This window comes from Panulirus ornatus, chromosome 25, assembly GCF_036320965.1.
Source record: "Panulirus ornatus isolate Po-2019 chromosome 25, ASM3632096v1, whole genome shotgun sequence".
NCBI lineage: Eukaryota > Metazoa > Arthropoda > Malacostraca > Decapoda > Palinuridae > Panulirus > Panulirus ornatus.
The window spans coordinates 9,411,040-9,427,180 of NC_092248.1; the positions used below are offsets into that span (position 1 = coordinate 9,411,040).

The following is a 16,141-nucleotide window of genomic DNA, read 5'->3' on the forward strand; positions in this document are numbered from 1 at the left end:
TGCGAAAGGTTCGACTCAAGAGAATGTGAGGTGGGGCTGGGTGCCTTGTTTTTTTTTGATTTTCATAATTAGGTAACAGAGATGGGCTGTTAGGGAGGGAATGCAATTCTCAAGGCCAAGTGCCATTGTCTTAGTAGCTCGCAGGCTGGGAAAGTGGCGATAGTTGTTCGAAAAAAATAAAAAAACATTGATATATATTATATTGAGAAATGTAATATGTATTCTTTTTTTAAACTAGTTTCGCAATATCGGTTAGAGAATGTGAAAAAGAGAAGGTTTTTGGAATTCTCTGGCCCCGTCGTTCTTTGGGAAATTAAAAATAAAAAAAAAAACGAGAGGGGAGGATTTCCAGCCTCCTCCTGTTTGTGGCCTTGCTAGGAACGCAGGGAACTGGAAGTAATCTTAATCCTATCCAGGGGTAATATGATATAATTAGATAAATATTCTGTATATATACTTGAATATAATTTTAATATCAAGAATCCTTTTTTTTTATCTCGAATTCAAAAGAAGGAAGAGTAAGTGGGCCAGGGAGGATTTCTCAGCAGTTTTATGGTTCGAGCGTGGGAGGATTGATGTCCTGAGGGTGAGTCTGAAATTAGATTTTGAGGCACATATGGATGGAGGGGTTTGAATAGTATGTAGTAAGAAGATTGTGGAAATAAAAAGAGTGGGTTGAGAAGCAAAAGGGTTTGATCTTGGCACATGAGAATGAGTAGAAAGATTGACAAAGATAAGTAGAAGTGAAAGAAACGATGAGAAGTGGAGCCAATTGGAGGGAAAGATGGTGAAAAGATGAGTGATCAGGTGAACATGCAGAGGTGTTTAATATACTATTACCAATATAACATATATACATATAGCATCCAGATTACACTAATATGTATATTATTAATATATAATAATTATAACATAATTATTATATATTTACATTTATTGATGTTATAATAAAAATATATATTTATAATAATTATATTGTATTTTTTTTTATCAAACTATTCGCCATTTCCGATTAGCGAGTAGCGTTAAGAACAGAACTGGCCTTTAGGGAATCCTCACTGGCCCCTCTTCTTTTTGGAAATTAAAAAAATAGAGGAGGATTCCACCCCGCTCCTCCCTTTAGTCCCTTTACACACCAGGAATCTAAGTATCTTCTCCCATCCCAGGAAATTATTAATATACAATTTTATTTTATAATATTTATTATATAATTATATATAATTTAAATATATATATTCTTCTTTAAACTATTCGCCATTCCCAGCGATTAGAGTAGCACTAGACAGAGGCTGGCCTTTTTTAGATTCTCTGCCCCCTCGTTCCTTTTTGAAAATTCAAAAAACCCAAAAAAAAAAACCTAGGATTTCCAGCCCCCGCTCCTACCCTTTTATCGCTTCTACGACAGCAGGGATACTGGGAAGTATTCTTAATCCCACCCAGGAAATATAAAATATTATATTTTTATATATATATAATATATTTTTTTTTTTTTTTTTTTATACTTTGTCGCTGTCTCGCCGTTTGCGAGGTACGCAGGAAAAGACGAAAGAAATGGCCCAACCCCCCCCCCCATACACATGTATACACACACCACACACGCAAATATACATACCTACCAGCTTTCCATGGTTTACCCCAGACGCTTCACATGCCCTGCTTCAATCCACCGACAGCACGTCAACCCCTGTATACCACATCGCTCCAATTCACTCTATTCCTTGCCCTCCTTTCACCCTCCTGCATGTTCAGGCCCCGATCACACAAAATCTTTTTCACTCCATCTTTCCACCTCCAATTTGGTCTCCCTCTTCTCCTCGTTCCCTCCACCTCCGACACATATATCCTCTTGGTCAATCTTTCCTCACTCATTCTCTCCATGTGCCCAAACCACTTCAAAACACCCTCTTCTGCTCTCCCAACCACGCTCTTTTTATTTCCACACATCTCTCTTACCCTTACGTTACTCACTCGATCAAACCACCTCACACCACACATTGTCCTCAAACATCTCATTTCCAGCACATCCATCCTCCTGCGCACATCTCTATCCATAGCCCACGCCTCGCAACCATACAACATTGTTGGAACCACTATTCCTTCAAACATACCCATTTTTGCTTTCCGAGATAATGTTCTCGACTTCCACACATTTTTCAAGGCTCCCAAAATTTTCGCCTCCTCCCCCACCCTATGATCCACTTCCGCTTCCATGGTTCCATCCGCTGACAGATCCACTCCCAGATATCTAAAACACTTCACTTCCTCCAGTTTTTCTCCATTCAAACTCACCTCCCAATTGACTTGACCCTCACCCCTACTGTACCTAATAACCTTGCTCTTATTCACATTTACTCTTAACTTTCTTCTTCCACACACTTTACCAAACTCAGTCACCAGCTTCTGCAGTTTCTCACATGAATCAGCCACCAGCGCTGTATCATCAGCGAACAACAACTTACTCACTTCCCAAGCTCTCTCATATATATATATATATATATATATATATATATATATATATATATATATATATATATATATATATATATAATTTTTTTTCTTTTATTTTATTTTGCTTTGTCGCTGTCTCCCGCGTTTGCGAGGTAGTGCAAGGAAACAGTCGAAAGAAATGGCCCATACTATTCGCCATCTCCCGCATTAGCGAGGTTGCGTTAAGAACAGAGGACTGGACCTTTGAGGGAATATCCTCAGCTGGCCCCCTTCTCTGTCCCTCCTTTGGGGGGGAGGGGGGACGAGAGGGGAGGATTTCCAGCCCCCTGCTCCCTTCCCTTTTAGTCGCCTTCTATGACACGCAGGGAATATGTGGGAAGTATTCTTTCTCCCCTATCCCCAGGGATAGATATATATATCAAATGTCTTGTATCAGATGGTGAATCAGGTCTGACTTTCCTTAGGGTAGCCCAACAGTTTTTCTGTTTCATGATAGAATCCTTTAGTACTTCATTCATTTTAGTAGAATATTCTTAAACCTTGCAGGCGTGCTGTAAACCCTCCTAAACCAGACCCTCCTCGCCTGCAGCAAACCTGCAATCGCCCCTTCTTGTGTGAAATATGTGATCGCCGCTTTGTTGTGTATCCTGAATTTAAACGTCACTTATGTTCTCACTTTAAGTCTCGCTCATATGTCTGCTCACACTGTGGCCGAAGTTTCTGCCAGAAGACCACCTTAATTGTACATCTTTACTCCTACCACAATGCTTCTCCCAATGCTGAAGAGGTCATCCCAAAAGAGGACACAGCCCAAAGGTAGTAGTATTCATGAGAGCTAAGGATTCCTAGTGCATGCACAAGAGAACCCAAAAATTAATATAATTTGAGATTTATTAAGATTAGCTCATTTGAATACATTATTGATATTATGCCTAGATCTATATTAATCATTGATAAGTAGTTTTTGTATGTTATGTGTATAGGAAATGGGAGTAACGAAAACTTAAGACCAAAACAACTGCAAAGTTTTCTTTTGATTGATAAGTATTCATGGGAAAGAAACAATCCCTGATATACAAATCTAATATATAACCCCAGAACCCCTTTTATGGGGCTTCTAGAGCTTCAAGGCTGCATTACATCCAGTAGCAAAGAAATAACTCTTTTGGAGTGAGTTCTTTAAATGAGATCATACTCCTTTTCATAGAACTTCACCATAGGTGACTTTACTTGTGGCATAACCTTATGTAGGGAGATCCCATTAGTATTCCTCTCTCTCTCTCTCTCTCTCTCTCTCTCTCTCTCTCTCTCTCTCTCTCTCTCTCTCTCTCTCTCTCTCTCTCTCTCTCTCATGGTTTGCTGTCATTCATTCCACAGAGATACAGGTTCTTCATCTCCCAAATAATATAACTCACAGAACTTGTCCTTTGAAACCCTTAGATTTTTCAGTTGTGAGTATTACATGGGAGCCTCACCATCATGACAAATTTTCAACAAAGTTAGATATTCTCTTTTTACTTGGAAAATGATATAAACCCAGATAAATTGTTAGAAAGACATATTTAAAAGGTTGATGTCAGGATAGAGTGGTGCAAGAAACGGTGAACAGTTATAAAAGAAAAAAGAAAATATCTTATTTATAATGTACTCATAACTTATTTCCATTAAAGAGTCCTGGTAATACACAGGACCTCTAAAGGTTTTTGCATCCCTACTATGCCTACTCATGGTTACGCTGTGAGATAAAAGTCTCCTTTGGGAAGGGTGTATCGTTGTCAGCAGATGAAGAGGAGTACAGTCACGTCTAGGAATTTCTCATTCCAAAATAAGCCTTCCCTCCATCTCTCTCTCTTCTCTCCCTTGCTCTCTTCGCCTCTGACATTTATCCCATTGGTCTGTCTTTTCTCTTTCTTTCCATATGTCTAGAATCTTGCAGTGCACTTTGGTCAGCTCTGTCAATCTTGTCCACTTTGCGTGCACCCATACTTTTCGATTATTGTATCATTCCTAATGCAATCAACCCATATCATATCACATATCATTCCTGTATGTATCTGTATTTAACCTAAACTGACAACATCATTTTGCCCAAAGAACACTCGAACATATTCAATAATCAGTCACAGCCAACCACACCTAGTCAGTATGCTTTTGATTTTTAACAACTAGATATGGTTTGCAGATCATGTGAGTTATGTGGTCGCTCAGGATTCCTGATTGATGAGCTTTTGATTCGTCACTGCATCCTGCGTTGCTCTCGAAGAAATAAGTTACAAGTGTCATTTGCTGTCACTGTTTCTAACTTTGCAAAGGTAAGATATAAATGCTTCTTACTCTTTGTCATGATTTATGAACTGTCTGCAAATGCCATCATACCTTGTGATTGCAGTCAATACTGTACATGTTCCCAAGGAGTTGAAAGAGTTGGGATATCTGTGTAGATTTTCTTTTAGCAGCTTGGTAGTGAAGGCAACAGAGAACTTGCCTGTTATGAATATTTTTGAGGATATTCACTGATAAAATGCAATCTAGGATAATTACAAGAAAAGTGAACAAGATATTTAGAAGATCCCCCAAAAGGTCTTAAATTAAGTGCTCATTCCAGTTTGAGTCTTTTCCACTCTTTTGTAATACTAAGAGAAATTAGAATGGGGATGACGAATCTTTTTTCTTTCCTTCATATTTGCTTGCTGTTTCCCTTGTATGTGAGGTAGCACCAGGAGCAGATGAAGAAAAGACCTCATTTGTTTATATTCATTCCCTAGCTTTCATGTGCAGTGTTTCAAAACTAAAACCCCTAACTACAACTAGTCCTCAGAGATCTTTCCTTGGTTTCCCCTGACTATTTCATATCCCTAGGTGCAGTCCATTGACAGTGTGTTGTCCCCTGTATACCATATTGCTCCATTTCACTTTATCCCATTCTTACTTTTCACCTCCATGTTCAGATGAACATGCAATGAAATGCATCCTTTACTTGCATCCATTTCCACAGTGTCATGTGTAATGCTCTGAAACTCTAACCTCTATCCACAACTAGGTCCCATGTTTCCAAGGTTTCCCTTGGGTACTTCATATCCCTTGGTTCAGTCCGTTGACAGTATTTTGCCCCCTGTATACCACATTGCTCCAGTTCATGTTATACCATGCACCCGTTTCACCCTCCTGCAAGTTCAGGCCCCAAGCACACAAAATCTTATTCTCTCCATCCTTCCATCTCCAGTTTGACCTCCCTGTTCTTGTTCCCCTCCTCACACCACAGATGATCCTCTGACATTTCATTTCCAATACACTCGCCTTTTTCCCTACATTTTCATCAGTTTCCCGTACCTTGCATCCATACAACACCATTCAGATGGCTATACTCACAGACACTTATTTTTGCCTTCCTGGATAATGACCTTTCTTTCCACACTTTCCTCAATGCTTGCAGAACCTTTGTCCCATCAACCCACCCTCTGACTCATTTCATCTTACATGGATCCATTTGCTGTCATGTCCACATTCAGGTATCAAAAGCACTTCACTTCTTTCAAGTTTTCTCAGTTTAAACTCATACCCCAACTAACCTGACTCTTTGCACTGCTAAACCAAATAACCTGGCTTTTATTCACATTTACTTTTAGCTCTGCACTTTCACAAATTCTTCTGAACTCAGACACTTTTATCTGCAGTTTCTCACTTGAATATGCCACCAGCACTATGTCATCAGCAGTCAACAACTGACTGACCTCCTTGGTGCCCCCCCATCTTGAACAGAATGCATACATGTGCCCCTCTTTCCAAGACTCTTGCATGTACCCCTTCACCACTCCATTCATAAAGAAATTAAATAGCCATAGTAACATCAGATACCCCTGCTGCAGTCCCGACTTCCCTTGAACTACACAACCTCCTCTCTACCTACTGACATGAACTCCATAATCTCTCGATAAAAACTCCTCTGATTCTAATAGCTTTCCACTGTGGGAATTGTGAACGCAGGGGCACAGATCTTGGCAGGGTGATTTTAATGCGGTGATTGTCATGACTTGGCTTCATGCAAACAGAAGATTGTTCAAGGGAAAAAGGTCCCTCATTGGTGCCTAAACTATGTAGAAATTCACGTCTTGGTCTTGAGCATGTCCCTGAAGGTTTTGATTTGAACCTTGGGTATACCATCCACTACATTCTCACCAGGGAACTGACAACAAGGTGAATCAGGCTGTGATGCCACTTATACATAATATTGGTGCAGACCAAAAATATAACAGAAAGACAGTTGTGTTGTGAGCTGCAAACCCAAGGAAAATGTGGTTAACAGTTACATTCGTGATTTGTTATAACTTTTGCACACTCATTCCCATATGCACTCAGGTATCGGCAGATGTGCTTCTTAACAGTCTGATAACCTGACTGGAGACTAACATGGAAGAGTGAGTTGTACCCATGGATCCCCAGAATGACTTTCTTTGACATGAAATGCATGAGGAGTATATGGAGAGGCTTTTTTGAAACCTAATGGGTGCATTGAACAATTTGTAGGTAGTTAGTATTAATGCATTGCCATAGTACTCTACTGGAATTGACTCTATTGTGTTATAAAAGGATACTTTTTATAACTGGCAGAGGGCTATTCTAGTGCATTGTTTTCAAAGGCTCCTACCTAATGTTCTTATTCACTACTTCTACCTAATGTGTTTCCTAATGTTCATGTCAGATGCTCCAACCTACTACTTCTACATAATGCTCCCACCTAATGATCCCATCCACTACTTGTACCTAATGCTCCTGGTTAATGTTCTTACCCACTACTACTATCTGATGCTCCTTCTGTTGCCTTTGCCATTTTTTCAAATAGTAGGGCTGGTTGATAGCGCTTTCTGCAGAAAAATATAGAGGTTCAAAGAATGAGTTTAGTATTTTTAATTTAAATGTTGTAAGGTGTTATGTGTGACAAGTAGAGATTGTATGTTTGTGGACAGAATGCCAGCAGTTCTCATGTGGGTGAGGCAGAAAGGAAAGACTGCCACCTAGGTCAGATGAATGCACCTTTACAGCCACTGAACTGTTGGCTTACTACACAGCTGTCACTGACCCTCCAGATGCACAGGGAGGTAGTATCAGTAATACACCTCCCTGGTCAGTGGCTGCCTACTATGCACTACCTATATACCTTATAGTATCACAGCTGTAGATGATTGGAAATAAACTAGTTGATGATACTGTGAATGTAGAATGTAAACAGAACTTTCAAAAGTTCTGTAATACTAAAGTTTAAATGGATGGGGCCCAATGAGTGTACGTCTTCCTCCTTATAATGGATAAATAAACAGTAACTAAAATGGTACTAAAACACACATATAATTCAGATGATTTAATTGACAATTCGTAATTAGTATTTTTTCTACGTCTTCCGTTGTCAGTATCATGTATTCTGAATCTTGATTTGTAGTGTGAAATTAACCTTGTGTACATTTTAGTTCTTGTGTATAAGCAAAATTGTCATAATTTCTATTATGTTAAATGCCTGCATTATTAGAATGCCTTCTTATATTCATTTCAGAATCAGAATATGAACTTCTTTGAAATTCTCTCCAGTAGTGCCATGCATACCTACCTCAAGCTGGGGATAGAGGCTTGGGGGACTCCTCTTTATGTAAGTGCATTGTCTCTTTGCATTGTGCCTTTTCCTATTGTGAAACCAGAGACCAGACTCAGTCTTTTAGGTTCTTCTGTAGGTAACTGAATCAGTTACTGCAACTTTAAACTTTTATTACAACCCCTTAATGCCTTGAAATGGATATCTTTGCAAACTGAGGGACACCTCTTGATGAACATTTTCACATTGAGTTTCATGGCATTTTCAAAGCTGCCTACTGAGCCTTAGTGATGGTTGAGGTGGCAGTGACAGTGCTAGATGATTTCTTCCTAGAGTTAGTCATCCTCCATCTATGCCAGTGAGAGCATTTTTTCATGCGCTTTCTAGGAAGGAAACTGAGTAGCTTTTACGTAGATTTAGAGGGCCTGGCAGACAATCCTGAATTATGTGATGATGATTTCTCTTCATATTGTGGAGAGTGGCTTTGATTACTGAGTCTTTCGTCAATGAAAGTTGACCAAGATGAGGCAGGAGGGTTTTCTAGCAAAGGTGGAAGCAGTGCCCATCTCACCTTGATAATACTGTGTAACTGGTGCAGCTAGTAATTTTACAATATATTTTTTTACAGAAAAATTGTCAATGAATCATATTCATTATGGTGCAGGGGCATAGTGGCAATCGGTGATCAGTCTTTGGTGTGGGGTAAACCATAAAATGTATGCAGTGGCAACCCACTTGACAATAAGTTCTTAATCTTGCACCTTATAGCACACCGTGCTGAAACATACAAATATGTTCGACACATTTGTTTATAAGTAACTGAAGGGGGTGGATGCTATTTCCTGTGTGGCGGGATAGCGACAGAAATGGATGAAGGCAAGCAAGTATGAATATGTACATGTGTATAAATGTATATGTCTGTTTATGTATTTGTACGTATATGTATGTGCATTATCCCTGGGGATAGGGGATTAAGAATACTTCCTACGTATTCCCTGCGTGTCGAAGGCGACTAAAAGGGGAGGGAGCGGGGAGCTGGAGATCCTCCCCTCTCGTTTTTTTTTTAATTTTCCAAAAGGAGGAACAGAGGGGGGGCCAGGTGAGGATATCCCACAAAGGCCTAGTCCTCTGTTCTTAACGCTACCTTGCTAACGCGGGAAATGGCGAATAGTTTAAAAGAAAGAAAGAAAGATGTATGTGCATGTCTGTGTATGTATATGTATGTATATTTTGCTATGTATATGTATATATGTGTACGTATGTATGTATGTGTGTATGTGATTAATGGGCCACTTTTCATCTATTTCCTGGTGCTCCCTTGCTGACATGGGAGACAGTGGTCAAGTATGATGACTAGATAAATATATATCTGAAGTAGCTTTCACCATTGTTGTATGAATATGTTTGTAAGGGTGAAAATTTCTTTAAACCTTAAAAGTGAGTATTTTTAGGGTTGGAAAGGAAAACTTGTATAAGTGTCAAAGGTTGTCTCATAGTGATACTGTGTATATGAGGGTGAGTTAGAAGTAAGGAATTTAGTAAGGAGTCAAAAAGTGGATGAAGTGTCTAAAGGCCCAAGCATGGCTGAGCTTGGCAAATCAGCAGTGACAACTAGGAGTTAAGAGAAATGAAGGTGGATGAAAGGGAATCAAAATGTTTTAGCTCCATGAAAGGAAATGGAGTTCATAATGAGTTATATGCTGTAGCAGTGGCTACTACCTTTTAGATTTGTTTCATGTTACATACAAGTGGATTCTCTTTCTCAAATGGTAAGGTTAAGTGTCATTACTTTATTTTAGATAGGATTTTGTAATACATATTGGTTTTTCTTGTCCATGACATGGGGGATATAGAGTAGAAGAGTACTAGAGGGAAAGAAATGGTGAAAGAATGCATTGCATGTAAGAACAGCAATAACAGGAGACTCTTTTACTGTGGCCACCACCTTGAAGGGAATTCTCAATGGAAGTGGGAGTCAGAGATATAGATAGATAGATAGGTGAGTAAACAGTTAGAACTTGTAATTCAAGTTAAATAGCTCTTTGTTAAGCTTTACTAGACTTTACAGATTTTGTAGAAAGAAAAGTCAGTACTCTGCTTTGTGGATTAAATATGTGTGTATGTTAAGTATTGGTAAGCTTTAAAGGGGGGTTAAATAGGTAAATTGTCATAGGCTGTGCTTTCCAGGGTCTATAGGTTATAAGTAAAAGGGGATCAGCTGAAGATTTGTCCCATAACGTTTTTGTATGGAAGGCTTGGTTGGATTAGGTTTGTACTCTAACCTCGCCAAGTCTAGCTTTAAAACATGGGGATGGGGGGAAATTGAATCTTCAGGTGATCCATAAAAGATTTTGTTCCTCCAATAGCAATTTTACATTAAGAAGCTTCTTATCAATAGGTTAAGGAGTACCTTGAGGAATTGCAAACCAGCAGAAACTCTGTGGGCGATCCCCTAAGGAACTATCGAGAATCTATAGAATATACTGATGTGCAGCTGCTGGAGTATTTGGATCAGTTTGAAGAAAAGAACCGTGAACAAGACAAAGAGTTAGAATTTATACTGAATTTCAAATCCAAAGTAAGTTACATACCATTTAACCTCAGTGTGACATGGATATGTTTTTTCTTTCATACTTGTTTACATTTTCTTGCATGGTTGATTTATTTGTATTATAACAAGAAATTGGGGTTTTAAAGGGAATAATTTATACTTGAGAGCTAGAGACTGAATGTTTGTGAATAAGGCCATTGTTTGTTGTTCATGATGCTATCTTCTGAAAGTAAAAATGGTAATTTGGTTTATGAATATAGCAATTTAATCATAATTGTTATTCTCTTGCATGTTTTGATTATGGTTACCTTTAGATCCTTGGCAATGATTTCTTGGTGAATAATATTAAGATTGAAGTTTATTTTATTGTATTAATAACCACCCCAGGACCAGTTTCTCTGAAAGAGTGCTGGTTTTATCCAGCACCTTTCAAAAGGTTCCTGCAGCCCAAAGTTGTGCTATTTTCAGTAGGAGGGGAAATGTATACTCCTGTGGAGTAAGAATTTCTTTGACAGCATTGCCAGTATGGCTTCTCACTTTTAGTGTAACCTTGAACAGGCAGAGTCTGATAACACCAGGTGAAGGAAATAAACCCCATATTGATCCATTATAACTACTCCAGAACCAATTTCTCTGCAAGTGTCTTTGATGACCCTGTACTCACAGTGATAGATGCTTGCTGAAGGTGACTTTTCACTCATGTTGTAACCTTGAGCAGGAGCATATCTAGGGTAAATAGTGCCAATGGCAACCACTGAAATTGCACCCCTGGCTTGATTAAAAATGTACTTACAGGGGATGAATATAAAAATATGTACAGTGTAATTATAAACACATGTATATACATACGTCCACACACGCAAATATACATACCTACACAGCTTTCCATGGTTTACCCCAGATGCTTCACATGTCCTGATTCAATCCACTGACAGCACGTCAACCCCGGTATACCACAGCGATCCAATTCACTCTATTCCTTGCCCTCCTTTCACCCTCCTGCATGTTCAGGCCCCGATCACACAAAATCTTTTTCACTCCATCTTTCCACCTCCAATTTGGTCTCCCACTTCTCCTCGTTCCCTCCACCTCCGACACATATATCCTCTTGGTCAATCTTTCCTCACTCATTCTCTCCATGTGACCAAACCATTTCAAAACACCCTCTTCTGCTCTCTCAACCACGCTCTTTTTATTTCCACACATCTCTCTTACCCTTATGTTACTTACACGATCAAACTACCTCACACCACACATTGTCCTCAAACATCTCATTTCCAGCACATCCATCCTCCTGCGCACAACTCTATCCATAGCCCACGCCTCGCAACCATACAACATTGTTGGAACCACTATTCCTTCAAACATACCCATTTTTGCTCTTCAAGATAATGTTCTCAACTTCCACACATTCTTCAAGGCTCCCAGAATTTTTGCCCCCTCCCCCACCCTATGATCCACTTCCGCTTCCATGGTTCCATCCGCTGCCAGATCCACTCCCAGATATCTAAAACACTTTACTTCCTCCAGTTTTTCTCCATTCAAACTTACCTCCCAATTGACTTGACCCTCAACCCTACTGTACCTAATAACCTTGCTCTTATTCACATTTACTCTTAACTTTCTTCTTTCACACACTACCAAACTCAGTCACCAGCTTCTGCAGTTTCTCACATGAATCAACCACCAGCGCTGTATCATCAGCGAACAACGACTGACTCACTTCCCAAGCTCTCTCATCCCCAACAGACTTCATACTTGCCCCTCTTTCCAAAACTCTTGCATTCACCTCCCTAACAACCCCATCCATAAACAAATTAAACAACCATGGAGACATCACACACCCCTGCCGCAAACCTACATTCAATGAGAACCAATCACTTTTCTCTCTTCCTACACGTACACATGCCTTACATCCTCGATAAAAACTTTTCACTGCTTCTAACAACTTGCCTCCCACACCATATATTCTTAATACCTTCCACAGAGCATCTCTATCAACTCTATCATATGCCTTCTCCAGATCCATAAATGCTACATACAAATCCATTTGCTTTTCTAAGTATTTTTCACATACATTCTTCAAAGCAAACACCTGATCCACACATCCTCTATATATATATTTTTTTTTTTGTGTATATATATATATATATATATATACACACATAAATTATTTTTTCATACATATCCGCCATTTCCCACAGTGAGGTAATATTAAGAACAGAGGACTGAGCCTTAGAGGGAAAATCCTCACTTGGCCCCCTCTCTGTTCCTTTGTTTGGAAAAGTAAAAATTGGATGGGAGGATTTCCAGCCCCCCTGCTTCCCCAGACTAACAGATATCTAGTAAATGTGAAACTAATAATAATAAAAACTTTCACACATGAAGTCATGTAAATGCTTAATTATATGAATTAATGGCCCCCAAACATTTCAATCCCAGATTATTATTGAGCATGAAAAATTGTTCTTATGCTGAAGTTTTCAAGGAAATATAGTAGCCTAAGAAAAATACCAAAAATTGTTGCAAGTACCATGTATACTTGTGTATAGTTCAAGTATTTAAGATAAAATTTTTGGGCCATACATACCTTGAATATCCTTACCATTCCACCGCAATACCATTCAAACCCGCTGCCTTGCTAGATTTCATCTTCCGCAAAGCTTTCACTGCCTATTCTCTCTTAACCAAACCATTCTTCCTGACCCTCACACTTCGCAATCACCTCAACCAAAACACTCTATATCTGCCACTCTATCATCAGACACATTCAACCTACTTCCAAAATACTCACTTTATCATTCTTGTTATTACTTCCCCACTTGCCCCCTTCACCAATGTTCCCATTTGTTCTCCTCTTATACACGTTACTTACCTCCTTCCAAAACATCTTTTTATTCTCCCTGAAATTCAATGATACTCTCACCCCAACTCATTTGCCCTCTTTATCAGTCCTTGCACCTTTCTCTTGACCTCCTGCCACTTTCCTTTATACAACTTCCAGTTATTTGCATTACTTCCTTGCAAGTATTGTTCAGATGCCTCTCTTTTCTCTTTCATGAACAACATTACTTCATCCCATCACTCACTACCTTTCTAATCTGCTCACCTCCCACCTTTCTCGTGCAATATGCATCTTTTGCACAAGCCATCACTGCTTCCCTAAATACATCCCTTTCCTCACCCACTCCCCTCACATCATTTGCTCTCACCTTTTGCCATTCTACACTCATTCTTTCTTGATACTTCCTCACACGAGTCTTCTATCCAAGCTCGCTCACTTTCACCACTCTCTTCTCCCCAACATTCTCTCTTCTTTTTTTTTTTAAAACTACAAATCTTCACCTTTGCCTCCACAAGATGGTGATCAGATATCCCTCCAGCTGCCCCTCTCAGCACATTAACATCCTAAAGTCTCTCTTTTACATGCCTATCAATTAACATGTAATCCAATAATGCCCTTTGACCATCTCTCCTAATCACATACACATACTTATGTATATCTCTCTTTTTAAGCTGGGTATTTCCAGTCACCAGCCTTTTTTCAGCACACAAATCCACAAGCTCTTCACCATTTCCATTTATAGCACTGAATACTCCATGTACACCAATTATACCCTCAACTGCCACATTACTCACCTTGACATTTAAATCACCCATCACTAAAACCCAGTCCTATGCATCAAAGCTGCTCCCAAAACACTTGCCTCTCATGATCTTTCTTCTCATGTCCAGGTGCATAAGCACCAATAATCACCCATTACTCTCCAACCACTTTCACTTTTACTCACATCACTTTAGAATTTACTCTCTTACACTATCACATACTATCACAATTCCTGCTTCATGAGTAGTGCTACTCTTTCCTTACCTCTTGTCTTGTCACCAACCCCTGACTTTACTCCCAAGACTCTCCTAAACCACTCTTCCCCTTTACCCTTGAGCTTCGTTTCACTCAGAGGTAGTCTCCTGGCTTGTCCAAATTGTTGGCTGTTATTAATATCTGAATTCTACAAAATCTCGTTTGTTTACAGTGATAGTAAGGCAAGAACCTGGTTGAGGTGCATGTTCTCTGTTCTCTCCCCATGATTTTCTCTGGATAATTGAACCTTCTGGATATATATATATATGCATGTTATAGTAGCAGTGTACACCAAGCATCTGTACATGCCTCTAGTCAGTAAAGGCACCTATGATTCCTTCAGATGTATTTGGTTAGGACTCTGCTGATCAACCATATTCTGTCATCACACCATCTTCAGACATCTTTCATAACAAATTTTCAAATTTGTTATCAAACAAAATTTAAGATATCTGGTCATGTAATGTTGTGTAACCCCTCTCTCGAGGGATTGATGCTGAGTAAAGATGCCTTAGTGCCTTAGGGTTACAAAATTACATACTAATATCGGTAATGATCATAGATACCCATTGAGCATGTCTTTGTCAAAGTATTTCAAGATTTTGCTTCAGGAAATAGGACACGAGTACTAGTTATTACGGACATGGTGATATTTTGATGAGAGTACTCATCATTGACAGTGAAATGGTGAGGGACTTGATAATAGCTTCTCAAAGTAACTTCCAAAATAGAGGGAGAAGCTATTGATAATTAGCACTACATTGTTTTCTGAACTGAGTAGTGTTAATCAATCAGTTGACTGATAATATGGAGCTGCTTGTTTTTTTAACATTAGAACAGCTTGACAGTTTTCATTGCTTGAATTGGGATTTATTTCCTTGCATCTGTGGGTCACAAATCTCCATTATTTTATTTTTCATGTGACATAACATAACCCCAGTTGGTGAGAAGGTCTCTTCTTCATTTTAGTGGTATTTCAGCAAATAGATCATTTGTTAGGGAAAAGATGTGAAAAGTCATGTATTTTTCATGTCATATGTCTGTTTGGCGATGGGAATGAATAAAGGCAGACAGTGTGAATTGTGTGCATGGGTATATATTTATGTGTCTGTGTGTGTATATATATGTGTACATTGAGATGTATAGGTATGTATATTTGCATGTGTGGACGTGTATGTATATACATGTGTATGGGGGTGGGTTGAGCCATTTCTTTCGTCTGTTTCCTTGCGCTACCTCGCAAACGCGGGAGACAGCAACAAAGCAAAATAATATAATGTCTGCTTGAAGAAAAGATTGTCATAAAGGGTTTCAGTTATGTTAACATGAACTCTTTTAAGGAAAGATACTTATTCCCTCAAAGTAGGCTTTATGGACTCTTGTAGGGTGTTGATGGCAGCCATCTAGAAGTCCTTCCTTCTGGGGAGAATATTTCTTCAAAGCAAGTAGATATGAAGTCAGAAGTCAGAGGAGGACTGATACCAGCAACTGATGACTTTCATGCATCTTCCTTATACACCAGCAGCAGTCTTGAAGCATTATCAAGTCATACTTCATCAAAAAACTGTCAAATAGACTTCAGTCGCTTGATGCAACATCTACGAAAAGGCAGTGACAAGAGACAAGCAGATGAAGAGGTTAGGATGAGTTGTTGTCATTGTTGTTTTGTTATTTGTTCTTTCATATTTGTTTGCAGTTT

The 16,141-nt window shown here is 39.1% G+C and overlaps 1 protein-coding gene across 6 annotated transcripts in view; it reads left to right on the plus strand.

The window, feature by feature from the left end:
• LOC139757244 (uncharacterized) overlaps positions 1-16,141 on the plus strand; it is a 90,380-nt gene that overhangs the window by 65,794 nt on the left and 8,445 nt on the right. For 3 of the 6 annotated variants that reach the window (XM_071677509.1, XM_071677511.1, XM_071677510.1), the window contains exons 7-11: positions 2,995-3,264; positions 4,631-4,760; positions 7,994-8,086; positions 10,428-10,607; positions 15,828-16,079. In XM_071677509.1, coding sequence (XP_071533610.1) covers positions 2,995-3,264; positions 4,631-4,760; positions 7,994-8,086; positions 10,428-10,607; positions 15,828-16,079 — 925 coding nt within the window. The remainder of the gene's footprint in view (positions 1-2,994; positions 3,265-4,630; positions 4,761-7,993; positions 8,087-10,427; positions 10,608-15,827; positions 16,080-16,141) is intronic. The other 3 variants (XM_071677513.1, XM_071677514.1, XM_071677512.1) reach the window with 2 other exon arrangements.